At 41.3% G+C, this 21,125-nt stretch overlaps 1 protein-coding gene across 5 annotated transcripts in view; it reads right to left on the bottom strand.

Annotated features, from left to right (window-relative positions):
* hspa12a (heat shock protein 12A) overlaps positions 1-21,125 on the bottom strand; it is a 43,897-nt gene extending 22,772 nt beyond the window's left edge. For 3 of the 5 annotated variants that reach the window (XM_053436520.1, XM_053436522.1, XM_053436524.1), the window contains exons 1-3: positions 20,685-21,125; positions 4,222-4,298; positions 2,772-2,899 (exon numbers count right to left, since the gene is read on the bottom strand). In XM_053436520.1, the coding sequence (XP_053292495.1) occupies positions 2,772-2,899; positions 4,222-4,298; positions 20,685-20,724 (245 nt within the window). In that variant the 5' untranslated portion in view covers positions 20,725-21,125. The remainder of the gene's footprint in view (positions 1-2,771; positions 2,900-4,221; positions 4,299-20,684) is intronic. The other 2 variants (XM_053436521.1, XM_053436523.1) reach the window with 1 other exon arrangement.

Genomic DNA, 21,125 nt, shown 5'->3' with positions numbered 1-21,125 from the left:
AATAATAACAGTAATTAAAATATGTTCATTACACTGCCCTCCTGGATGTGGTTGATTAGATTAAAAGATTTAAGGACACACATTGATTTGAGCACACTCAAAACTAGTGGTGCAGCTTTAGACAGCAATGCCAGGAATGTGAAGCGTCACGCATAAACTGGTCAACTTAAACACCCGTCAGTCTGTGATGGGATGGAAGCTGTTAACCCCTGTGGAGCCTGGCACTTAGGACCACAGAGTTGACCTGAGGGGTCGCGGGACTTTCAGGGCTGGACTAATGGCTCTCTGTGTAACATATCTGGAGTAGGGGAGAGACATCGGGTAATGTGAGACACCCCCTGTATCTAGGCAACGGAACACAATTGTGGTCATTTGACCATTATGTTTTCAAGCCACTCCCAGTCCCCCCTTGCCATGAAGGAGAAGTTGGTGCTGGTGCTGTGGAAAGGATGTTTTTTCACAAAAATGTGTTTATTGCAGGTAAAAGTAAATTTTCTTGCTTTGAACTTAATCAAGTGTTGTGTCAAAACAAAGTGATTCAGGTAGAAAAACGTATCTCATACATGTTGATGAACTTCCAACATATAAAACCATGTGATTGATGCTAGCTGAAGATTAGCCAAAATTGCTACGAGATGTTGTTTTTTCTAAAATGGTGGTTGTGGGGCAAATTGTGAGACAAATGCTGTGGGGTAAAGTGAGACATGAAGCACAAGTTAAGTTTAGTCTCAAACATATTGTACTGTAATATTACATTACATATGTCTTATTTTTAATGTCATAAACATTGTAGAAAAGCTATCGTGCCAAGAAACTACACCAGGAAGACAAGCTGGGGCCAAACACCCCTCGCAGAGATGGAGAGTGCAGCCGCTGAGGTCATGCAAGGAAAGAAGTCCTTAAGAGAAGCTGGAAGGGATAGAAATATTGACAAGACAACCCTCAAAAGATTCATAAAGAAAAAAGAGAAAGGGGAAGTCAAATCAGTAGCCTGGGGTGCAGTAGCTGAGGCAAAGAGAATATTCACAGATGAGATGGAGGAGGAGCTTGCCAAACACTTGAAACAACTAGCTGACCAGTTCCATGGCCTTGCTCCAGTTAAGTGCAGTGATTTATCTGGTCCCCAGCTTAGGGGTAAAGTGAGACACAAGACCACTTTTTAAAAAACAATCATATTTTAACTGCCCTTTGTCCTGATGACATTCTGATCATTTCCCTTGCTAGGAAACATCCTGAATTATGTGTAAATATTACTGATATATCATTTTAGCTCGCCTAGAGGGGAGCAAATGTTTTTTTTTTTTAAATCACATTACCCCGCTCTCCCCTACCCTAAAGACTAATGACAGTGGACGAGTGAAACGCTACATTTAACACCTGTGCTAACCGTAAACAAACACCGACAGGTCCACCAGAAGCGAGCCGCAGACATGGGTCCAGCAGCCCGACATCACCTAACAAGCCCGAGCTGAGGAGGGGGCTTTGGCATGTGACTTACCCCAACCGCAGGCTCTGCCTCTCGGCCAGATCTCCACTGCTTCCCGGGTGGGCTGCCACATGCAATACTGCTGTAAAAACGTGCACAAGCAGCCATTTGAAGCAACTTTAAACACAAACTAACAGCAAGCTAGCGTTAGCTCCCTGCTGCTAACCGTAAACAAACACCGACAGGTTCACCAGAAGCGAGCCGCAGACATGGGTCCAGCAGCCCGACAACATCACCCAGCGAGCCCGAGCTGAGGAGGGGGCTTGGGCTCGTGACTTAACCCGACCGCAGGCTCTGCTTCTCGGCCAGATCTCCGCCTCTCACCCCGCTCACCGGCTGGTTAGCGTCCCCCCTCGGCTAGCTTCCCAGCTAACACCCGCCACCTCGAGCTGAGGAGGGTGCTGTGGCTTGTAAAGTAACCCGGTCTCCTCCTCCACCAGATCTCCGCCTCCAGGGGGGGGGGGCTATGCCATGTAGACCGACTGTGCCGTCAATTCTGGTCGTATTCCCATTCGACGCACTCTATCGTATAGTTTCTTACATAGAGGAACCACAACGAATCGCGGGAGTTGTTTTTTTCCAGAGTTGTGGGACGGTAGACATGCAAGATACCCACATTAACGTGTAGAAGCACTACAAAAGTGGATTTTTCATAAAATGTCCCCTTTAAAGCTGTTAATTAAATTGCATAATGTGTGTTTTAAAACAAATAGTTGTTACTTCTTTGAAGAAACTTTAGTTCCATACATGTGTTTTGCCATAAAAATTATTTATATATAATGCATATTGTACAATACTGCACATGTAGCTATAATCAAGTGCACCAGGGGCAGTATCAAACCGTGCAGCTAACATTGCAGCCTGAGTCGTACTCTGTTTGCGAAACTCCAGGTGCCATATTATCATAAATACATCCATCATGTCATCTTTGACACAAGGCCATTTCAATTCTGTACAGTTATGGAAAATCAGAAACAGCAGTTGTCTGATTACTTTATAGATTGTTCGAACTGAGGTCAACAGTGATTGGTTGGGCAACAAAGGTCCGTACAGCTTGGATCAAAGTTCACTTTCATGTGGTGTAAGGCATATCTACTACATTTTCATGTTTATTTAGGTTAGTTAATAATAAATCTATTGCCTTTTAATTTGAGCAGGTTTCTGTTATATTTTTTATGGTATGTTTTTAAATATTAAAATAATATCCTGGATATTTTTATTCTGCATATGTGAGCAGCATTACACTGTGTTGACTTTGAGCATCTGCATTGCAGTGCAGCCTTACCTCATGGTGTGAATGCACTCTGGCTCCTTAGTGAAGGCGTAAGCATAACCGCTGGATGTGGTGCCAAAGTCAATGGCAACCACCACCACAAAGGAGAGCTGTGTCTGAACCTGGTCTGTTTCGTTCTGCTGTACAGAGACAATGTGACAGGGTTAGTGGCGAGATTCGCAAAACACAGACACAAACACACACACTGAATTTTAGTTGTAACAAACCAGTTCACAATCAGAGCAGCAACAAAAGTGAGCACAGAAGAACAACAATGGATTCAGAGTTTCAGGAAACACAAGCAAGTTCGGGTTGCACGTGCACATGTAAAACTGAAATTTGAAGACACCATGACCTGGGTGACTGAGAATCGCCACCGTTATACAGCTAAACACAGAAATAAAACTACACAGCAGCACAGAAATAACATGGACGCCTGATTCCTGCATGCCCAGAACATGGTAATGAAGAGATTATAATTATCCCATCAAATTAATATTTGTAGAACCCATATTTACAAATCACAATTTGCCTGATAGGGATTAACAAAGTGTGACATCCTCTGTCTTTAAAACTCAACTACAGTGAGGAAAAAACACTTTTAACGGGGAAAAAATCATAGAAACCATAGAAAAGAGTTAAAAGGGAGTGATCCCTTAAACAGAGGTATAATAACTGTTGCCTGTAACAGAGCACATCAACAAAAAAACAATTATCTACCATTATTCCCTATAGGCAGCAGGATGGATAATCATGTTCTAAATGATTTAATAAAATAGTGTAGGAGGAAACACAGGTATAAAATATATGAGACGGTCTTGTCAGAATTTGTACTCTGGTCTTCATGCTGACCCTCCTATTACTTTTGGATAAGATACATGAATAAGATAAGATAAGATAAGATAAGATGCATTTATTCGTCCCAAACACATGCACAGTCATGCAAAGGCATACTCATGCACGTAGGGAAATTTAATCTCTGCTTTTGACCCATCTGGTGCAGGACACACAGAGCAGTGAGCAGCCATGTACAGCGCTCGGGGAGCAGATGTTGGGGGAGTAAGGTGCCTTGCTCAGGGGCACTAGACAGGGTAACAGGGAAACAATAAACTGAAAAAAGGGAGTAGCAAACAGACCTTACTTAGTTTGTTCACACTAATATGGTATATGATATATAATATACTCATATTATATATGAGGTTGTGTGTTATTGAAAAAATATGCAGACAAAAACTATTCTTTCTCTCATATGCACGTGTTTTATTATTTATCCTGTTATTCACCAAGTAGCGAGACAGCCAGGCCAGGTGAAGAAACTACTGAAACAGTTGAGCATGAAGATTCCCATTCTAACAGGGCAACAAATATCTGCAGAGAACACATACTGCACTTTATTATAGACAAAGAGAGCACAACAGATACAGAAAACTACGAGTGTGTGTATACGAGAGAGCTAAGTCACCTGAGTGTGTGTAGGAGACAGTGGAGTAATTCCAGGGTCGCCCATGCTCTTTGCTGGGGAAGGATTAGCCATGGTATCTGTAGAGAAAGACAACAATATTCATGTCTCAGTTAAGCGTTTTTATTTGTTAAGCTTCATTATGGGGGCTCAAATTAGGCTCAGAAAGATTTTTGAGCTTAATTGTAGATATAAATCACTCTTTGTAAGTCAGTAAAACATTTCGGCAGGAGAAATTCAAGTTGGTACCAGCAGAAAAGAGAGACAGTCTGTCTCTCAAATAAGAGCTGTCTCCTTCAGATGCTGCATTTGAAGACCAATTGCATCACAGTGGCCGACAAGACTGTCCCATCTGATCCTTCAAATGAAGCCCGTAAATGTGTCCTTCCTTCCCCAAGAAATAAAGGCTCCATCGAATGGATCCTTCGCAGCCTGAAGCATGTGGTCCGGACTTTACCCAGTTTGCTTTTCAGAAATGCTCAAGGCAGCTGGAGGTTCTGTGCACAGACGCATTCACAACAGCAGCCAATCTGCATTAATTCAGCATCACAGGATTTTTTTGGCAAAACACACCGGTATGATATTATTCTTTTTTTTTCTTTTTCATTCTTGCCGCATTTGAACAGAGCTGGGATCTGCACACATAAACCGCAGATAACTATGAACTATGGTTGAAAGCCTGTTGTGGTTTGTTGTATACAGCTCATTTGTTTTGATCACAGTGTGTTCGCCCCTCAGGTCAGTTTTATTGTGCATATCTACCGCTGGTGTGTGTGATACAGTTCTCAGTGTGATGAGCGTGTGTATATGTGAATGATATAAGTTCATTGATTATTTATAAAAATCTCTGAATTTTTTTCCCCACAGCCTGATGTGGTCCCTGTTCATGAGTCCAAAACCCCTGAATTAACCCCTGAACTGTTACAGCAGACAAAGAAAAGCAGCAGGTCCTCATAAGTCTGAGTGTGAAAAAAGATAATATTTGATTTTTGTGTTTGAACAATGATTGAATCAACTATGAAAATAAATGCAGGCGCCTATCGAAGTTGACTGGTCGAGTGGATGCAGATGTTCTTTGTCCTCACTTCGTAATGGGCCTTCTGCAACTAACAGTCACTGCATCGAAGGAGACGCAGACCAGAAGCATAAGTGCCCCAGAACCAGGCGCTGAACAAATCACTCCAGAGGTCCTGCCCCTAAACCCTGAGAACTATTTTCTGGCCTGTAAATACCAGAGAGGAGGAAAAATTCCTCCTTTTTTGGTCCAGAACCGCACATTGACAACATCTAGTGGATTCAAAGAGCAGAAGACGTCTGTTGCACCTGTCTTTAAAGCACAAATCACTCTTCAATTGAATCGGAGATTATCGCTCCATTTGCGACCATCATTTTCATTAGTTTGGCTTAATAGCGTTCACAGAAAATGTTCTTTGAATCCACACAATAACAATACTCCCTCGACGTATTGTAAGTGTCTGGCAGAATTGTCTCACGACGGGACATCATGTTATCCATCCGTTTTTTTTGCCTCACTCATCCTTTTTACTTGTCCACCCCTACAGAGTGGATGAGTGGTCCGAAGACCCACAATACACTATTCCAGGTAATTATGGTGCAGAATTACAGACCACCTGTGGCTAGGCTTCATCCAGCCACCACCCGGCCCGTCTTTCCATGGCCCCCAGCAGCCCACTCCCTAAATCACCTTTCCAACCTGGAGTTTTTATTCCCCACAATGGCCATAAAAATCTCATCAAGTAAAGTAATTGCTCTTGTGCTAAATAATATCTAAAGTGCTGTATTACTCAGGTTTGGCTGAGCCATTCTCTGTCATTGTGCTAGCACACTTTGTGTACCTCCATGCCATAAGAAATGTCATTACCAGATTTCAAGGCAGGCCGTTGTGTATGTGAGCGACAACTGTGTTTCTACAACATTGATTCCTTTAATCTTGCTTCTGAATCAGTGCAGAAAGTATCAACAGATGTGACGATCATGTGTTTTAGGCTCGGTAAAGTATGTTCTATAGAGGCCAGACACCATTATACAAGGGAACTAAAACCTATCTACATGTCAGTGGATCATGGTGAGCAAGTTACTGATGCAGGTTAATTCAGTGATATGGGTCCTTAATAACAGGGATGATTCCTGTTTGACTTACTGTCCTTACTTTTTATTTGAAACAGTTCAAGATATTGTGGCATATATTTTCATCCAATCATTTTGCCCGCACAGCAACATAACAAATTACTGAAGTATCACAGAAAAGGGTGTTTTGAGTTTTGGAATTCTTTTCTCAAATTTCTTTCATTTCATGGTGATGACACACATTGAGCCTGGACATATAACTGCTTTTAACTGCTTGTGATGGAAGGTTTTGTCCACCAGTCATTTGTCCACTAGTCATCTGGAGTGGCCATCTGGACTTTTACCCCCTAACTAGCCACTACACAAATTGGGCTTTTGGATCTGCATTTGGTTTGGTCCTGCCGCTTCCCTGCTTGGTTACTGTTCATATGTTTGTGTCTTTATCATCAATTGAACACTGAGCCTGCCATTAGCAGCCCTCCACAAATTTTACATGAAAAACGAATTTCTCAGCTTTATGTTGTTAATTTCTTTCTTATTCCCTATCTTTAACGGTAAACAATCTTTTCATCTGACACAGTATTCTATAAATCAAAAAATGTACTTAAATTCCAGAAAAATCTAAATGCTTTAGTTCTTTTCTAAATCTATGGATCAGCAGTGACTGTGCAGACAGCAGAGCAGCAGAGTGGGACTCAAGGAGTCAGTACAGAAACCAGTCAAGTTTTACAGCAACAGGAAACCAGTCTTGAGTTTATTCAGCAGGATAGTATGGCTGTAGTTTAGGAAATGATCCAGTGTCTAGTGCTGTAATTGCAGCTATACAGTCTAATCTCACTATATAACTACTAACTTGCAGTCAGAGTCTAAAAGGAAAATGGTAATAGCAGACTGAGCAGCAGTGATTAAACTACTTTACAGAGCATTAACAGAACTGATGAGAGAATTCTGAATCATCGTTCACTGCTTGAGAAGGATGCGCAGAATGAAAACAGGACATTTTCTATTTGATTGAAAAGTCTGCTGAACCCATGACATCATAGCAGTGTTTACTATGCAGCTGAAAAGGATGTGAAGTCTATTGCTATTCTCTCGTCTCTCAAAGAGCAGTGACTTCCTCTTGGCCTCACATTCCATCTATTCCCCAACAGACTTACTCAGACGTCTGAGCCAGAAGAGTTCAATGACCAGACACTTGTGCTTTGACAAAAATAAACCATTAAGTCTACTGAAAACATTTTAAAAGATTTATATCAATGAATAAGGGAAGTCTTTTTATCACACATTATTGTGAGCTTTGGTCTGCTGAACTAAGGTCAGTTTCAAAGAGGGCTGTCTGATGATTAAATAATAATAATCCAAACCATGTTTTTAACAAGCAGGGAGCACGACGCCAGGAACAATTCAACCACAGTGACCCAGGAAACAGCTGTCACAACACAAGAAAAAAAGGTTACCAGAAAAAAAGTCTGTGTAAAATTCACTCTCATATTACAGTATTTATAATATTGACCTTGGCTGAGTGAAGCTCACTCTACATCTTTTCTGACAAAGCAGTAAAATAAGCAGGTTTGGAGCAAATAACAGAAATATTCGTAAATGGTCTGTTTTATATGGAGCTTCTCTAGTCTTGATGACCAGTGACCACTCAATGTGCTTTACGATACAGTTTTGTTGCCATTCACACACACATTCATACAGTGCATCTATGTGGAAATAAATGTTACAGAGGCAGTTCAGGGTTCAGTATCTTGCCCAGATATACAGCTGCAAATGGATGTCGACAATAGTGTCTGTGTTGGAAATGTCAATGTAACCCATGCAGAAGTTCTTGGATACATTTTGCTCTTCTTCTTCACGTCCACCCTGTGGTGCTTTATAGGCAGCGTGGGCGATGGAGAAGGGGGGGACGTGATTTAAGACCCCATACTCTTGTATGAAGTTGGATTTTCTAAACATTTGTCTATCATTTGCCTGCATGTACAATGTTGTTTGTTTGATAAGTTGTCCATTGTATTGTTGGGCAAGAGTCCCTGCTGAACTGGCCATGTGGTGGGATCCACACAAAGAGTCGTAAAAGTAAGGCCTGTGAGCCAAGATGGAACCAGCTCTAAAGTTTCCATCTAAGATCAAGCATGGAGATAGCATCTCCATTGGTGGTAACTTCCTCCCTGGGGTTTTCCCAGAAACCCCTGCTCTGCTCCTGGCCGTTCCCACTCTGATCTGACCTCTGACACTCAATTGGCTTAAAGCCAGCATCATCCTATGACCAACTCCTCAAGGAGGAGGACCTCTCAGGTAATTTAAAAGGGGCTGCTCATCAATAATCGCTGCCCATTCCCGATTCCCTGAAGATAGAGCTGACCTTTCCAGTTAGTTGATCCGGAGGTAATTTTAGGGAGCATTTACAGACGTTTGTTTTAATTCCATTTTCTTTTATTTCTTTAATTCAGTCGACGTTTTATTTTGATAGGACTTTTTGTTATTTTAACTTGAAGGAGATCGCCAAAGGTAGTCCACTCGCCGGCCGAGATCACAGACTTTCTTTTTCACGATCCCCACAACAGCGCCACCACTGTTAATCCCTGCAGGACAAAGTATCATTCTGTTGCAGAAGAGACGAGGCCGAATTCCGTTCCAAGAGCAAGAGAAGTTCGCTCTATTCGGCCCAGCGCTGACCTCCGTTGCAACCACGAGACCCAGCGGAGCCCCGCTTAAGAGGCCAGGACTTCACTCATTTGTTTTCCAGGAATTCGCCATTCGAGCACGCATCCTGAGGTTAACAACGAGATTCACTGGACTTCTGGAAAATCCGCGCTACGCGCAAGCAACACCGCGAAGGTCACAGTAAGAGGCTTTATTGTCTGGGCAGAGACTAGTTTAAATACTTAGCGTGTCATGTTTATTTGAGTGTGTTTGTTTGTAGATCGCTGATCTGTTTTTAGCCGTGTAACGCGTGGCGAACTGGAGACGTCACATCCGGTTCCTTTGTCTACTATGTTCTGAGAAGCACGCGTAATAAGCCGCACTTCCCTTTTTAAAGTGTTACCGTCAGAGATATTGTACGGAGATTTACATCTGTTAAAAGATACATCTCATGTAACTGGACTGCCCGCTTCGCCGGAAGTTTGTCTCTGACGATGTTTTGAGAGCTTTCCTGATCTCTCTATCTCTCCCTCTCTCTCTCTTTTCTCCTAAACCTGTTTTTACACACGTCCCGACCTACACTTACATATTTCATGTGGCATAGAAAATTCTAGATTTAAGGAGCCTTGATACATCTCGACGCCATTCGGCGCCAGAACCAGGAGATAAGAAATCCCTTTGTCTAAAGATCCCCTTTGTTAAGTTCAGTGACCGGCAGCCATTTTGCTTTTCGCAACGTGGCTTCATTCATAAACCTCCATCTTGAAAGTACGTGAACGTAACATCCTGATCCTGGCCAGACTTCGTCACCACGTGATCTCGTCATTACGCCATAGCCACTCCCCTTTCTCTTTAGACACACACACCCACACACACACAGAGACACAGACAGGCACACACACACACACCAGTAGATACCCAGTATTACCTGTGTGACCATTGTGATAAGTGCTGCTGCTGCTGTTGCCATCTTTGAAATATTGGTTTTGTTAAATGAAGAATCATTGAAATAACATTAACTTTATTTCCCCTTTTTAATAAATACTTTTGTAATTAAAGTATTTGTATTTCTGTGATTATTTGTACATGTGTATGTGAATACAGCTGGATTACTATAGCCTGTGCTCGAACTTAAAACCCTTCATTGTTTATTATATAATCATTAATATTAAATATTGACATTATTAATATAACATTTATCACTTGAGACTGATAACTATAGTTTGACTAGTTGGTCCCTGTAACCAGGGTGGTGCCCCGCTACGATAAGCATTAATTACAGATTGTTTCATTCTTAATTGATAATTTTATTGTTTTCATTAATTATTTAACCATTATTAATTGATAACCGTATCATTTCTAATTAATTATTTTACTATTCTTAATTACTAGCTTTATAATTTTTAATTATTTTTAACAAATAATTTCTACTTTAATAATCATTTCTCATGATTATTAATAATTAGCCAACGTCAAATCTACTACTACTATTGCACAACATAAATGGTGCCCCTGCGTGAGGCTATCTAACTCCAGCTGTATCATAATACTGTGTACAATGATCCAGAAATAATTTTGAAAATTATTTCTCTGCAAATATATTTTTTTTTAATTTCTAAATTCCCCTGCACCTTTGCAACACAGGTATACTCGTGCCTTGCGTATCTGTGGTTGGCTGCAGAGTGCAATCGGTGGTTGTGTATTCGCGATGCACAATATTTATGATTAATTTCTTAAAGAGAAAAATAATTTTGGAAATTTATTTCTCTTTGAATTTTTGTTTGTAAATCCCTTTGCACCTGTGCCAAGCAGGTATACTATTGCCTTGTGTATCCGTGGTTGGATGCTTATTGCATATTAGTGGTTGTGTCATCTCAATGCACAATAATTATAATTAATTTTCTTAAGAGAAAAATAATTTTGGAAGTTTATTTCTCTTTTTGAATTTTCTTTATTCTTAATTCCCTTTGCTAAGCAGACGTTGTGTATAACTATGGTTGGTTGCTGACTACGTTTCAGTAGGTTAGTAATTTTTTTTATTGGAGAATTTCTGCATGCTTTGAATTTCAAGGAGACTAACTAGATTTGAGAGACTAGTTACGACATGCTGCTAGTTGTTAACCAACAGTATCCTAGAGCCTTTTACGTCTCGACTGTTCTTCATGAAAATTAATAAAATCCAATTAAAAGGACATTCTACGAGTTGACTACAATTTTGCTCCAAGGCCTGGCAGCTACAAACTATGTTATAATTAAGTCTGAATGCTGTATCTAGTTTAAATATTTAAAATGTAACATGTTCATGAACTTGTTTAAAGACCTACAGATAATCTTAGGACATCTTGATTGACAGTAGAGGTCTCTTTCAGAGTACAGTGGCATCCAAGACTTTGATGAAACACAGAGACAGATACAAAGCGAGGCACAGACTGTTACCTACAATAGCACAAGAGGAGCCTCATTAAATTCACTGCAGCAAACTGTGAGGCATAAACACAAAAAAATCAACTATCAAAGAGCCACATTCATAAGGCCGACAGCAAAATGAGATTGGGGAGAGAGGGGCTGTTTCTTCTGCCCATCTGAGGTCCCATTCATTCATGCCATGCTCTCCCCTGGCTGACGCATCCACTTGGCTGTCAGCCCAGACACACAGTGCAGAGAACAGCCTGACAACAGCTGCAGCCACTACGCACACATACAAATCCACACAAGCTGAGTCCCATCTGAGACGCACACAAATCTGCACACACACACAATTTAATACTCACGTATTTTCATGGGTGATTGACAACATATTATAGAACGAAGATGCCAATCACCTGCAGATATTCCAAAGCTTTATATCTAATAATTTTTATGGAAAACAATCTTTATTGTTTCCATGGAGGATAAATCCCCTGAAAAACCCTGGGATAATTAAACTCATACGTTTCTAACTGTGCCATAGAAATTCACATTGCCTTAATGTTTGAGAAACTTATCAGACTTTGGTATAGGCTTGTTACTTGTGTTTCCACTGTAATTTGCACACTTACTTCTTTCTCAAGACTCCAACAGAGACCTCTTGTTTATGTGCGCGAGAGTAAAGTAGAGCAGATTGGTGGACAGGTGGTTGATTTGGGGCAGATACTTTCTTGCGAAAATGTCCTTAAAATATGAGTTTATTAACAGACGGAGATTAACAGGTGCTGGGTTGCAACAGGATCCAAGTCCTAATCCTAACTTCTTCTTCTTTTGAATGACCTCCACTCCCTAAGCGCTAATTGACATCTTTGCTTGCCCAACAAGCTTATATTATTATGAACTGGTCTACCTCCATTCATTCTAAAGCATTGGTAGTCCTATTCCAACGCAATAGTAAAGTGCTCTGTTGTGTGCGTTGCAGTCGTGCTTTTTGTCATGTCAAGCAATATGATATTGCAATATATGGGATGATGGTAAAAAGCCTATCTTATCATGTCCTGCTTTTATCGTTTATTTGGTTGCATCACAGGTATACTCATGCAATTATGTAGATGCGGCTTTATGTTTTTCCACTCAACACTGATGTAGCATGAAGGCAACATAAAGAAACAATGAGTAGAATTAAAGTGATACAAAAGATAAGAAACTCCAACCAGCCAAGACAAAAAGGTTTGTTCCTCACAATGGGGCTACTTCTTGAAATTAATCAATTTCTAAGATAAACGGTTTGTAAGTAAAGTGGTGAGTAATCATCATCATTCACCCTTATCTGGAAATGGAATAACCTCTAACAGGATATGAAATGATTTCCCTCTTTGTGATGTAATGACACATCTGTTTGACAAATCAAAACTGGCATTACTGCTGCTAACCCCTTAAAGTACCTGGAACTTACATTTATTGCAACTCTCTGAACCATGCTGGTATTTAATTTCTGGGAATCTGCCCTCTGCCGCTGGAAAAAACTGAAATCGAAAGCAGAAGGCTCTTTGCATTCAAAAATCTAGTAGCTTTTTAAATCACCATCACTTACACCTTCATAAGTGTTTTATCATCAAAGTTACCAGAACGATCTTTAGCTTTTAGCGAGACAGATGTTTAAAAGGCCAAAGGGATGCAGTGTTCTTACAACAAGGAAACAAAAGACTTTTATACGAAACAATGAACAGCGACGTCTGCAACAAAGAAAGAGCGGGAAGGGTTCCTGGAGAGGGTAGAGTGATTTAGCCGCATACTGAGGAAATGCCTTGAAACTCCCTGCAGAACAATGGCTTTTCCTTCCTGCCTGTCTGTAATGGAAATAGTGATGACGACAAAAGCAGAGCTGAAATAGTCCCTGATTACTGCAAACAGTTAACAAGCCAGACCAGTCAACAACCGACATCCACTTCAACACATCAGTATGTGTCGTAATCTTTGACAACAGCAAACATTTGTATTAACAACTGAATTTTGACAACAAACACGAGTTATTAAGATATCTTGGCCAGTGGAGCACTCCTCCTTTCAGTTCTGAGTATGATAGCTACACAATGAATTGATTATTGCAATTTGATGTGACCAGTGGTCTCCCATTGTATCACACACACCTTCATGTTTCAGATCTGACTCTGCAGCTCTGCTTCTCTGGGGTTGTGCATTTTTTTAAAGATTCCCTATGAAATATTGAGTGTAGACGTATTCACAGTTTGGCAGAGCAGCTTCTCCTTTTAAGGAGACAGTTCTGTCTCCAAGAACTTGCAGTAAACTATAAGGGCATTTCATTCTGCTTCATACTCACTAATAACTCATCAAGACGCTGCTGCTCTTCCCAGTGCTGTCATCTCCATTGGATTAAGATCTGGGCTCTGACTCCAGAAGGCTAATGTCCCTGTTTTAAATAATTCTGTAGAACACTGACTTCTGTAATTTGGGTCAATCTGCTGCTACATCTCCCAACTACAGCCCAGACAGCTTCACTGATATTATCCTGTGATATTGCTTAATTAACTAGAATTCTCCCCAAACATAATGCTCCCTTGCCTTTTGGAAGTATTGATTTCATGTTGGTATGTAGTGGCCTTTTTAAACCATACATTTTGTTGCATGTGCTTCACAAACAATTCAACCTCGGTTTCATCCGTTCACAAAAATATTTTCACCATAGCATAGGGGAGAATCAAAATGCGTTTTGGCAAACGTGAGGGTTAGCTTTTAAATCACATTTTACCAACCTATGACCATCTTTAAAGACACATTTCTAAGCAGATTGTTCAAAATATTCACATACTTAATGTTACCACTGTACATAGCTAACATGCCACAGTACCATATGAAACCAATTACTCTCACTTGAGCCTCAGCATATTGTTCCTTAACTCATGGAGCTTATGGGAAGCATTTAACATCACAAACTGTGCAGTTAGTAGTAAGAGAGCGCTCAAAAGATCCAATGGGCTAACGGAGGGAAAGATTACGGCATGATAATTGCAAGGAGAAAAATAATGCGTCACAGTTCAGGCTTCCTAACAATGTTTGTTTTTCAAATGAGCACTGTTTCCTCCCTCTCTCTCTCCCAGCTCCTATCTGAAAGCCTGTAAGCCCCTCCCCCATCCTGTAACTCCCACTCCTCCACACATACTACCTCCACATGGCTCCTGTCAGAGACAAGACACAATGCTGAAAATGGCCTCCTGCTCCCATTTTCTCTGCAATGTTTTCTTAGGGAGCAATTTATATATCCTGGGTGTTAGCATCTTCATTTAATATAAAAAATACACAACTAAGGTGATATAATACAATCATATCTCTTTAGTTTGCCCTGTGGCCTCATGTGATAAAGAAATAGCAGTTCTACAGACCATCATGAGTACTGTAGTTGCTGTATATAATACATTTGAGGAGTTTAATCTTTTAACTACAGCTTTTTTTTTATATTAAACTTCACGAATCATCATTACACTGTATTGTATTTGGAACAACGGAAATTAAATCCCACATTTGAAATGATAATTGCATAAAGGACCAACTTGTATTCCAGCTGGCTTGTAGTAATTCAAAGTTGACAGTGGTTCTTCTCAGACAAATACAATTACCGAATCATTTTGTGGTTATAAAATTCACGGGTGTAGTTATTAGAAATAAATATTATTGCAAGCTGCTCCAGTCGGTGCAAAATGTTTAATGCAGCACATGGACACAAGCGTTCTCCCAGTGGCTCTTCTGGAGTTTCTGCGGACTTTATACCGAAGGGGCAGATAATCATATGCATTCATACATACAGCGGAGGATCTCTGGAGTTCAGTGCATGCCTGAAAGCAGCTCAAGATACTAATGGATGGTACACCATGTATTTATTGCTGTTCTCAACTATAAATGAAAAAACTATGATAAAGGAATGGTTTCTGTTAAATTAAATTAGTGATGTAAATCCCAAAAGGACTGTGACCCTTTATTATCATTACGTCTAAAAATGTACTTATAATAGAATGCATATTCTATGATGACTGGGTTTATCTATCCGGGTCTGGTATATCGGAACACAGTCACATCTTTTTAGCTTTTAAGACAATCCAAGCACCACCAGTATCTTTCTCTAACGATTAAAGGACCCAGCATAAAAGGCGAGTAAAGACCCTATATACTCCACAACATGTGGCAACTAGGACAGAAGATAATATTCGTTCCAATAATGCAGAGAGTTGTCACAACCAGCTGTGCGCATTACAACACAAAATTACCACACACACAACCATTACAAATACTATTTAACATGTTTAGTTTCCACCGTCACTGTGTTCAAAACAGGCAGCAACCACATGATTCAGAGGGAGACTGATGTGGTAAGACTGCACCTTTTTTCTTCTCTTGTATAACTGCACAATATCAGTAGGTACCACAACGTATAACTGCTTAACTCCTTGGGAAAGCTTCCCCTGTTTGCATAAACACTTTTGTCATGAAACAAATAAGTTGAACCTGGCTCCACGTTTGCTGCAAGACAACGTGAGGTCATCTGGCAAGGTGAGGTATTGGCCAATCACATAGGAAAGCCCGCTCCTCCAGCTGGACTTCGACATGGTCAGGAAACAACACACCAACAACCGGCCAGCCCTTTCCTGGGCAAATGTCGGGTCAGTCTGACTGCCACTGCTATGTAAATGAGGGACCATTTGTTTTCTTCAGGCCGGAAGCTTTTAAACTCTTTTAGCTACAAATGAGCCTGATTTGCAGAAGCTTCCAGTAAACCAGATGTTTCCCTCAAATAAAGTTTGACATGGAAAAAAAGAGGGATGATCGGCCCTTTACACAGGAGGCTCTAATTTACACTCAACTTCAACTTCAGAGACAGCCAGTGACGTAAAATCATCACCTGGCGGACTCTGGGCTACTCCCTGCCTGTGAACTTAACCTACAATATGCACTTTTGAATTTTTTGGTTAGCAGTCGGACCAAAATGGAGGGGTTACAGGAATCAGGACATCCTGTTAAAAATCAAACAGTTAGGACAGCGACTAGAAAACAGTAATTCTGGTAAATAAGGAAGGGCCACATACAAACGAGTTTTGGAAACGTAGTTCAGGATCCCGAAAAGAAGTTGGAGAAAACAACCAACTCCAGAGAAGGAGAAGCGGTCGTCTAAGCACAGAGGAAGTTCAAAAGCGATAGTACTTTGTTACTGACATGGCAATATTACATTATGATAATATACATATTTCTATATTCCCATTCATTACTAGGTTTGCACAGGCACTGCTTTTGATTGTGTATTTGATACCTGGCGGTGCTATGGGAGTATAGGCTACAGTTATTACCTCTGACCTGCTCTTTGTTGTAGTAGTGCGGGTGAAAGTTAGCTGGTATGGTCCTGTACTCTGTACTACTACATGCTGTACTTACATACATCAAGGGAGCATTACAAGCAGTTGCTTCACTTATCACTTACTGCATTTACCTAAGTCACAGACTGTCAGACGGTTCAGCTGGTTTGAATGTCTCAGAAAGCTGTCAAGCCATGAGGTTAAGTGTGGAAAACATCAAAACTGTTTTACTTCAAACTGCTTCTACTCTGACTAATATTAAGGATAGCCGCCTCTCGCAGCTAAAGGGTCAGAATTCCCCACGACAACAAAGGACAATCAAAAGGTCTATATTGTACCTCAATGTGGAATAAGTATTAAACTAGCTGTGTAACACTCCTGAAACTGAGAATGAAAGTACGATACAAATATCCACAATTTGATGTTGTGATACAGGGTGTGTGATGTAAAAACTTGGTTCATTGTGATAATCACAATGCGAAAATCACAGAGACCTTGGGGTTTCAGAATCAGGATATCATTTTTTATGACTTTGAAGTAAAAAAAAAAATCCTCAATGAAAACAGAAGCCAAGGTTGCACTGTTAAAAGGACATCTCAGACTGTTTACAAGGATATCAAGAATTATTGACGTTTAACAAGAGTGTTTGATATATCCTGCCACTACTGTTACATCCTACTGTATTTCCTAATCTGACACCTTTTAATCCTTTTAGTGGACAGTTCCTGTTTGACCTGACAGTGAGATACGGAAATCTACAGCTGTCTGTAGTTTTAGCTTTGCTGTATTTGGATGTTTCTATATCTGTGAGATAAAAGCAGCACTCTTGATAAAATGCTTGATTGGCCCATAATGACTTCTCAGGTCCAGAATGTCCTTTATTGATCAGGTTAAGAGCTAAGAGGTGTTCTGAATGATGTAAATTGGCTGCATGAACTCCCTGAACTGGTCTGTACAGCAGTCCTGGATAATATAAAAGGAAAATGTATACCTAGTCAATGGACAATCTCGACAGCTGTTTGGGAGGATGATGTTGCAGTTTCACTCTGCAGTGCAGATGCAGCAGTGGAAAGACAAGCATGATTCAGCCAAAATTATCTATATTCACTTTACTCAAATGATCACAAAATTAGCAAGTACTGTATGTAGGATACATATTGTATGAGATGATATTGTCTTAATTGTCTGTCTCATTTAGGAACATAAAAGAAAGGTGTGGAATGTAACCATGGGAACAAGCATAGTGCAACTGTCCTTGGCATTATTCATCGTTTTTTGTGAATTCCACATGACATTAGATTATTTGTGAACCTGCAAAATAATATTCATGCGGACATAAATTATTTCTATCAAAAGACAACTGCAGAAGTTATGAGAGTAGATCTTTTCTTTAACAGAGGATTTGAAGGAAGGATGAAGCCCCTACAAACACATGCACACACACACACACACACCAGTGTTTTTACTGTGTGAACCACTTACTCTATTCTTTTCAGCCCACGGAGACATAATATAGACTGATTCCATGCACAGTTCTACTCAGCGTTAACCTTTAGGAGGACTCAGTCTAGGGCTAGATCCTCATGCATCGCTTTTGCTATGTTCACACGTGCCATCCACTCTTCTAAGAAGCCTTTGAGCCATTAACACAGATAACTTTTAGTTTGAAAATGTTCAGTCTGGATGGACAGAAGCAGAGATGTTTGGAGAACAGGCAGTTCCCCCGCAATTGCCTCCTGATTGGATGTTATTAATCATGACTCAACTATCAGTGATGAATTCAAAGTGCTGCGTACACTCACTGTCAGTAACAGTTCCACCTTGTCGTCCGCCCAAGAAAAGAAATCCCTACTTTTCACATTTGCCGTCCTCGTTCATAGTATTTACTGAAACCTATACAAATAATTACAAAGAAGTTCATCTGCTTCATATTAACACGCATGAGACCAGTGTATGTGAATGTTAAAGTAATATGTGTTTATAGGTGTGTTAGTATGTAGGAGATCAGTTCTGATAGGGAGATAAAGTGCTTATCTGCACTGAGACTGTTCTTAATTTAAAATTAAAACATACTGGGATGGAAGTATTCACAGTTAAAAAGCTTCAAAGTTCACTCATAAATAAATAGTGCTATTTCAAAAGAAACAAGTACTTTTTAAATTGCATTTCTTTGCTTGTATTTGTATGTTGAGCATCTAAAAACATGGCTGATCTCTGTTCATTCTGTTATGAATGGACCCAATGGAAGGTCCGAAAGCATGTCCACATGAACAAATCCAAAACAAAAGGCCAATGTCATCCTCAAAAAGCTGCAGAACAAATGCAAGATAAACATAAATCAAGTCCAAGTAAATAATATTAGACACTGAGGCAACTAGCCAGACATGATGTCTTGACTGACAAACGATGTATTCAGTTGAGCTCAGTGTCAGAGCCAATAACATATGACTTTTGGCTGTGAGTGTTGTCATTCATCATGACTGTGCAACAACCTGCCACAAGTTAATGCAGTTTCATCAGACTGCTGGGGGAGATCTAAGGAGGCGGGTCAGCAGTGATGCTGCATTTGTGCCTTGCAGTAATCACAGTCACTCTTCTCAATCTTGATTGTCTTTTTAAATTCTTTAACAAAGGTATTCCACAAATTACTTTTGGAATAAAGCACTTCATCCAGAGATATTTGACTTACATTCAAAAACTCACACACTAAGCAGGAGATGATAGTTTCAAGGGTTTCACAAGAAATCTCTGAAGTTAGACGTTTACCTTTCAACAACACAAGCAACCTGCTCTAGCTTTAGGAGGCTCACAGAGTCTGGTATTCAGCCCCCATCCCAGCAGGACATCACTGGCCTGCCGTCTCTGTGGTAGTCAGTCAGTTACCTTACATAACACTGGTGTGTTGCCAAGCCATGAGAAATGTTCACCCCAATATATGAGAACTTCAAATCGACCCAACTGCACTTCATTTATTGCCTAATTTAAGGAAAGAAATATGACTTCCTGCACATTAGTGTAAGCTACAGAAACATGATAATCACATTTTTAACTTCCTACCTTTAAGGAATAACATAAACAAACATGGCTCAATGGCTCCCTCAGCAGCGAATTATGATGGGAAATCTAGATGGCGAAGCCTAAAAGTTTCAATATGTGTACATTAATTGCTGCTTTATGTTTTGAGTGAATGCCGAATTGTAGAGTATGGGTGTCTCCAAAGGCTCTTATAAAAAGGTCTGTGTTTCCTGTGTGTTTCTGGTTTGAGACAAACAAGCAATAATGAAATGGGATACATTCCAGTGGAGTTAGTGTGGCTGTCATCCCAGCACGTCATGTCCCCACGATAACAGAATGATATCAGGGAGGACATCGAGCGGGCGGTTGTCTCCAGCTAATGGAGACATTTGGAAAGGTCCAGTCAGAGCAGAGCCCGGAGGATGGACACTGTGTTACCGGAGGGAAACAGTGTTACCTGAGGCCCTGGGGCTGGTGCGGACTCGGATTTTGCTGCATTGACTCAGAACTCTGGTGGGACGGGCCGTGTGACCAAACTCTGCGGAGAAACAAGCTGCGCAGGTCGGGGCTGTGTTCTCCTCACACTGCGACCGAGTTGAAGCACTCCACCCCGAAGTAACTTTTAAAAATCGGGGTGCTCGTACGGGGAGGGCCGCTGTGGGTGTTGGGAGGGGGCCGCGGCCGGGCGAGGTCCTGTGCACTGCGGCTGCCCTTGGACAGCCGGGGCAGGGCTCCGCGGTCCTCTCAGCCTCCCCGCACTGCGGTGGAGGACATTGCTCACTGAATCACACCGTCATAAGAAGCAACGGAGTCAGCAACCTCCACTTTGACCGGGTCCCGCACACGACCACGCTAAAGCACGGGCGGCGTGCGCATCCCCCGCCGCCCTCCCCCCGATCACCCACCGCTGAAACCCCCCTAAAATAAACCCGCACGGCCGGGTTATCTTACCTGGTACTATCTCCTCTGTCGCAGCTTGTTTGTCAGTCATCACGTCCCGCAGTGTCTCCTCCTCCAGAGCCTTCTCCCCGATGCAGCTGCACCAAGCAATTGTTCTGCTGTACCGATAAAACCGAGCGAAGAAGAAGAAACCCCTCAGCGACAAAAAACACACGTGAAGCTTCCCGCGCTGCTAAATCCACGGAAACTTCCCTCTGCCTCGCCGCTTCCTGTTTCACGGAGGAGCTTTAACACGCACACGCACACATGGGGGTCCCAAGTGCTGTGGAAGTGGAGGAGGGGGGTGGGGGGAGCAGAGTGGATGTTGGACCCCAGTCTACACTGCTGCTGCTGCTATGTCCGCCCCTCCCACCACACTCTGTCCTGCTGAGGAATCCTGCTGCTGCTGCTGGGACACTAGAGATGCTGAGCTCTGCTCCTCATGAGCATCAT

The sequence above is a fragment of the Pleuronectes platessa genome, chromosome 12, assembly GCF_947347685.1.
Source record: "Pleuronectes platessa chromosome 12, fPlePla1.1, whole genome shotgun sequence".
Taxonomy (NCBI): Eukaryota; Metazoa; Chordata; class Actinopteri; order Pleuronectiformes; family Pleuronectidae; genus Pleuronectes; species Pleuronectes platessa.
Note: the sequence above shows the minus strand (reverse complement) of the source record. Positions and strands in the feature narration are given on the sequence as shown.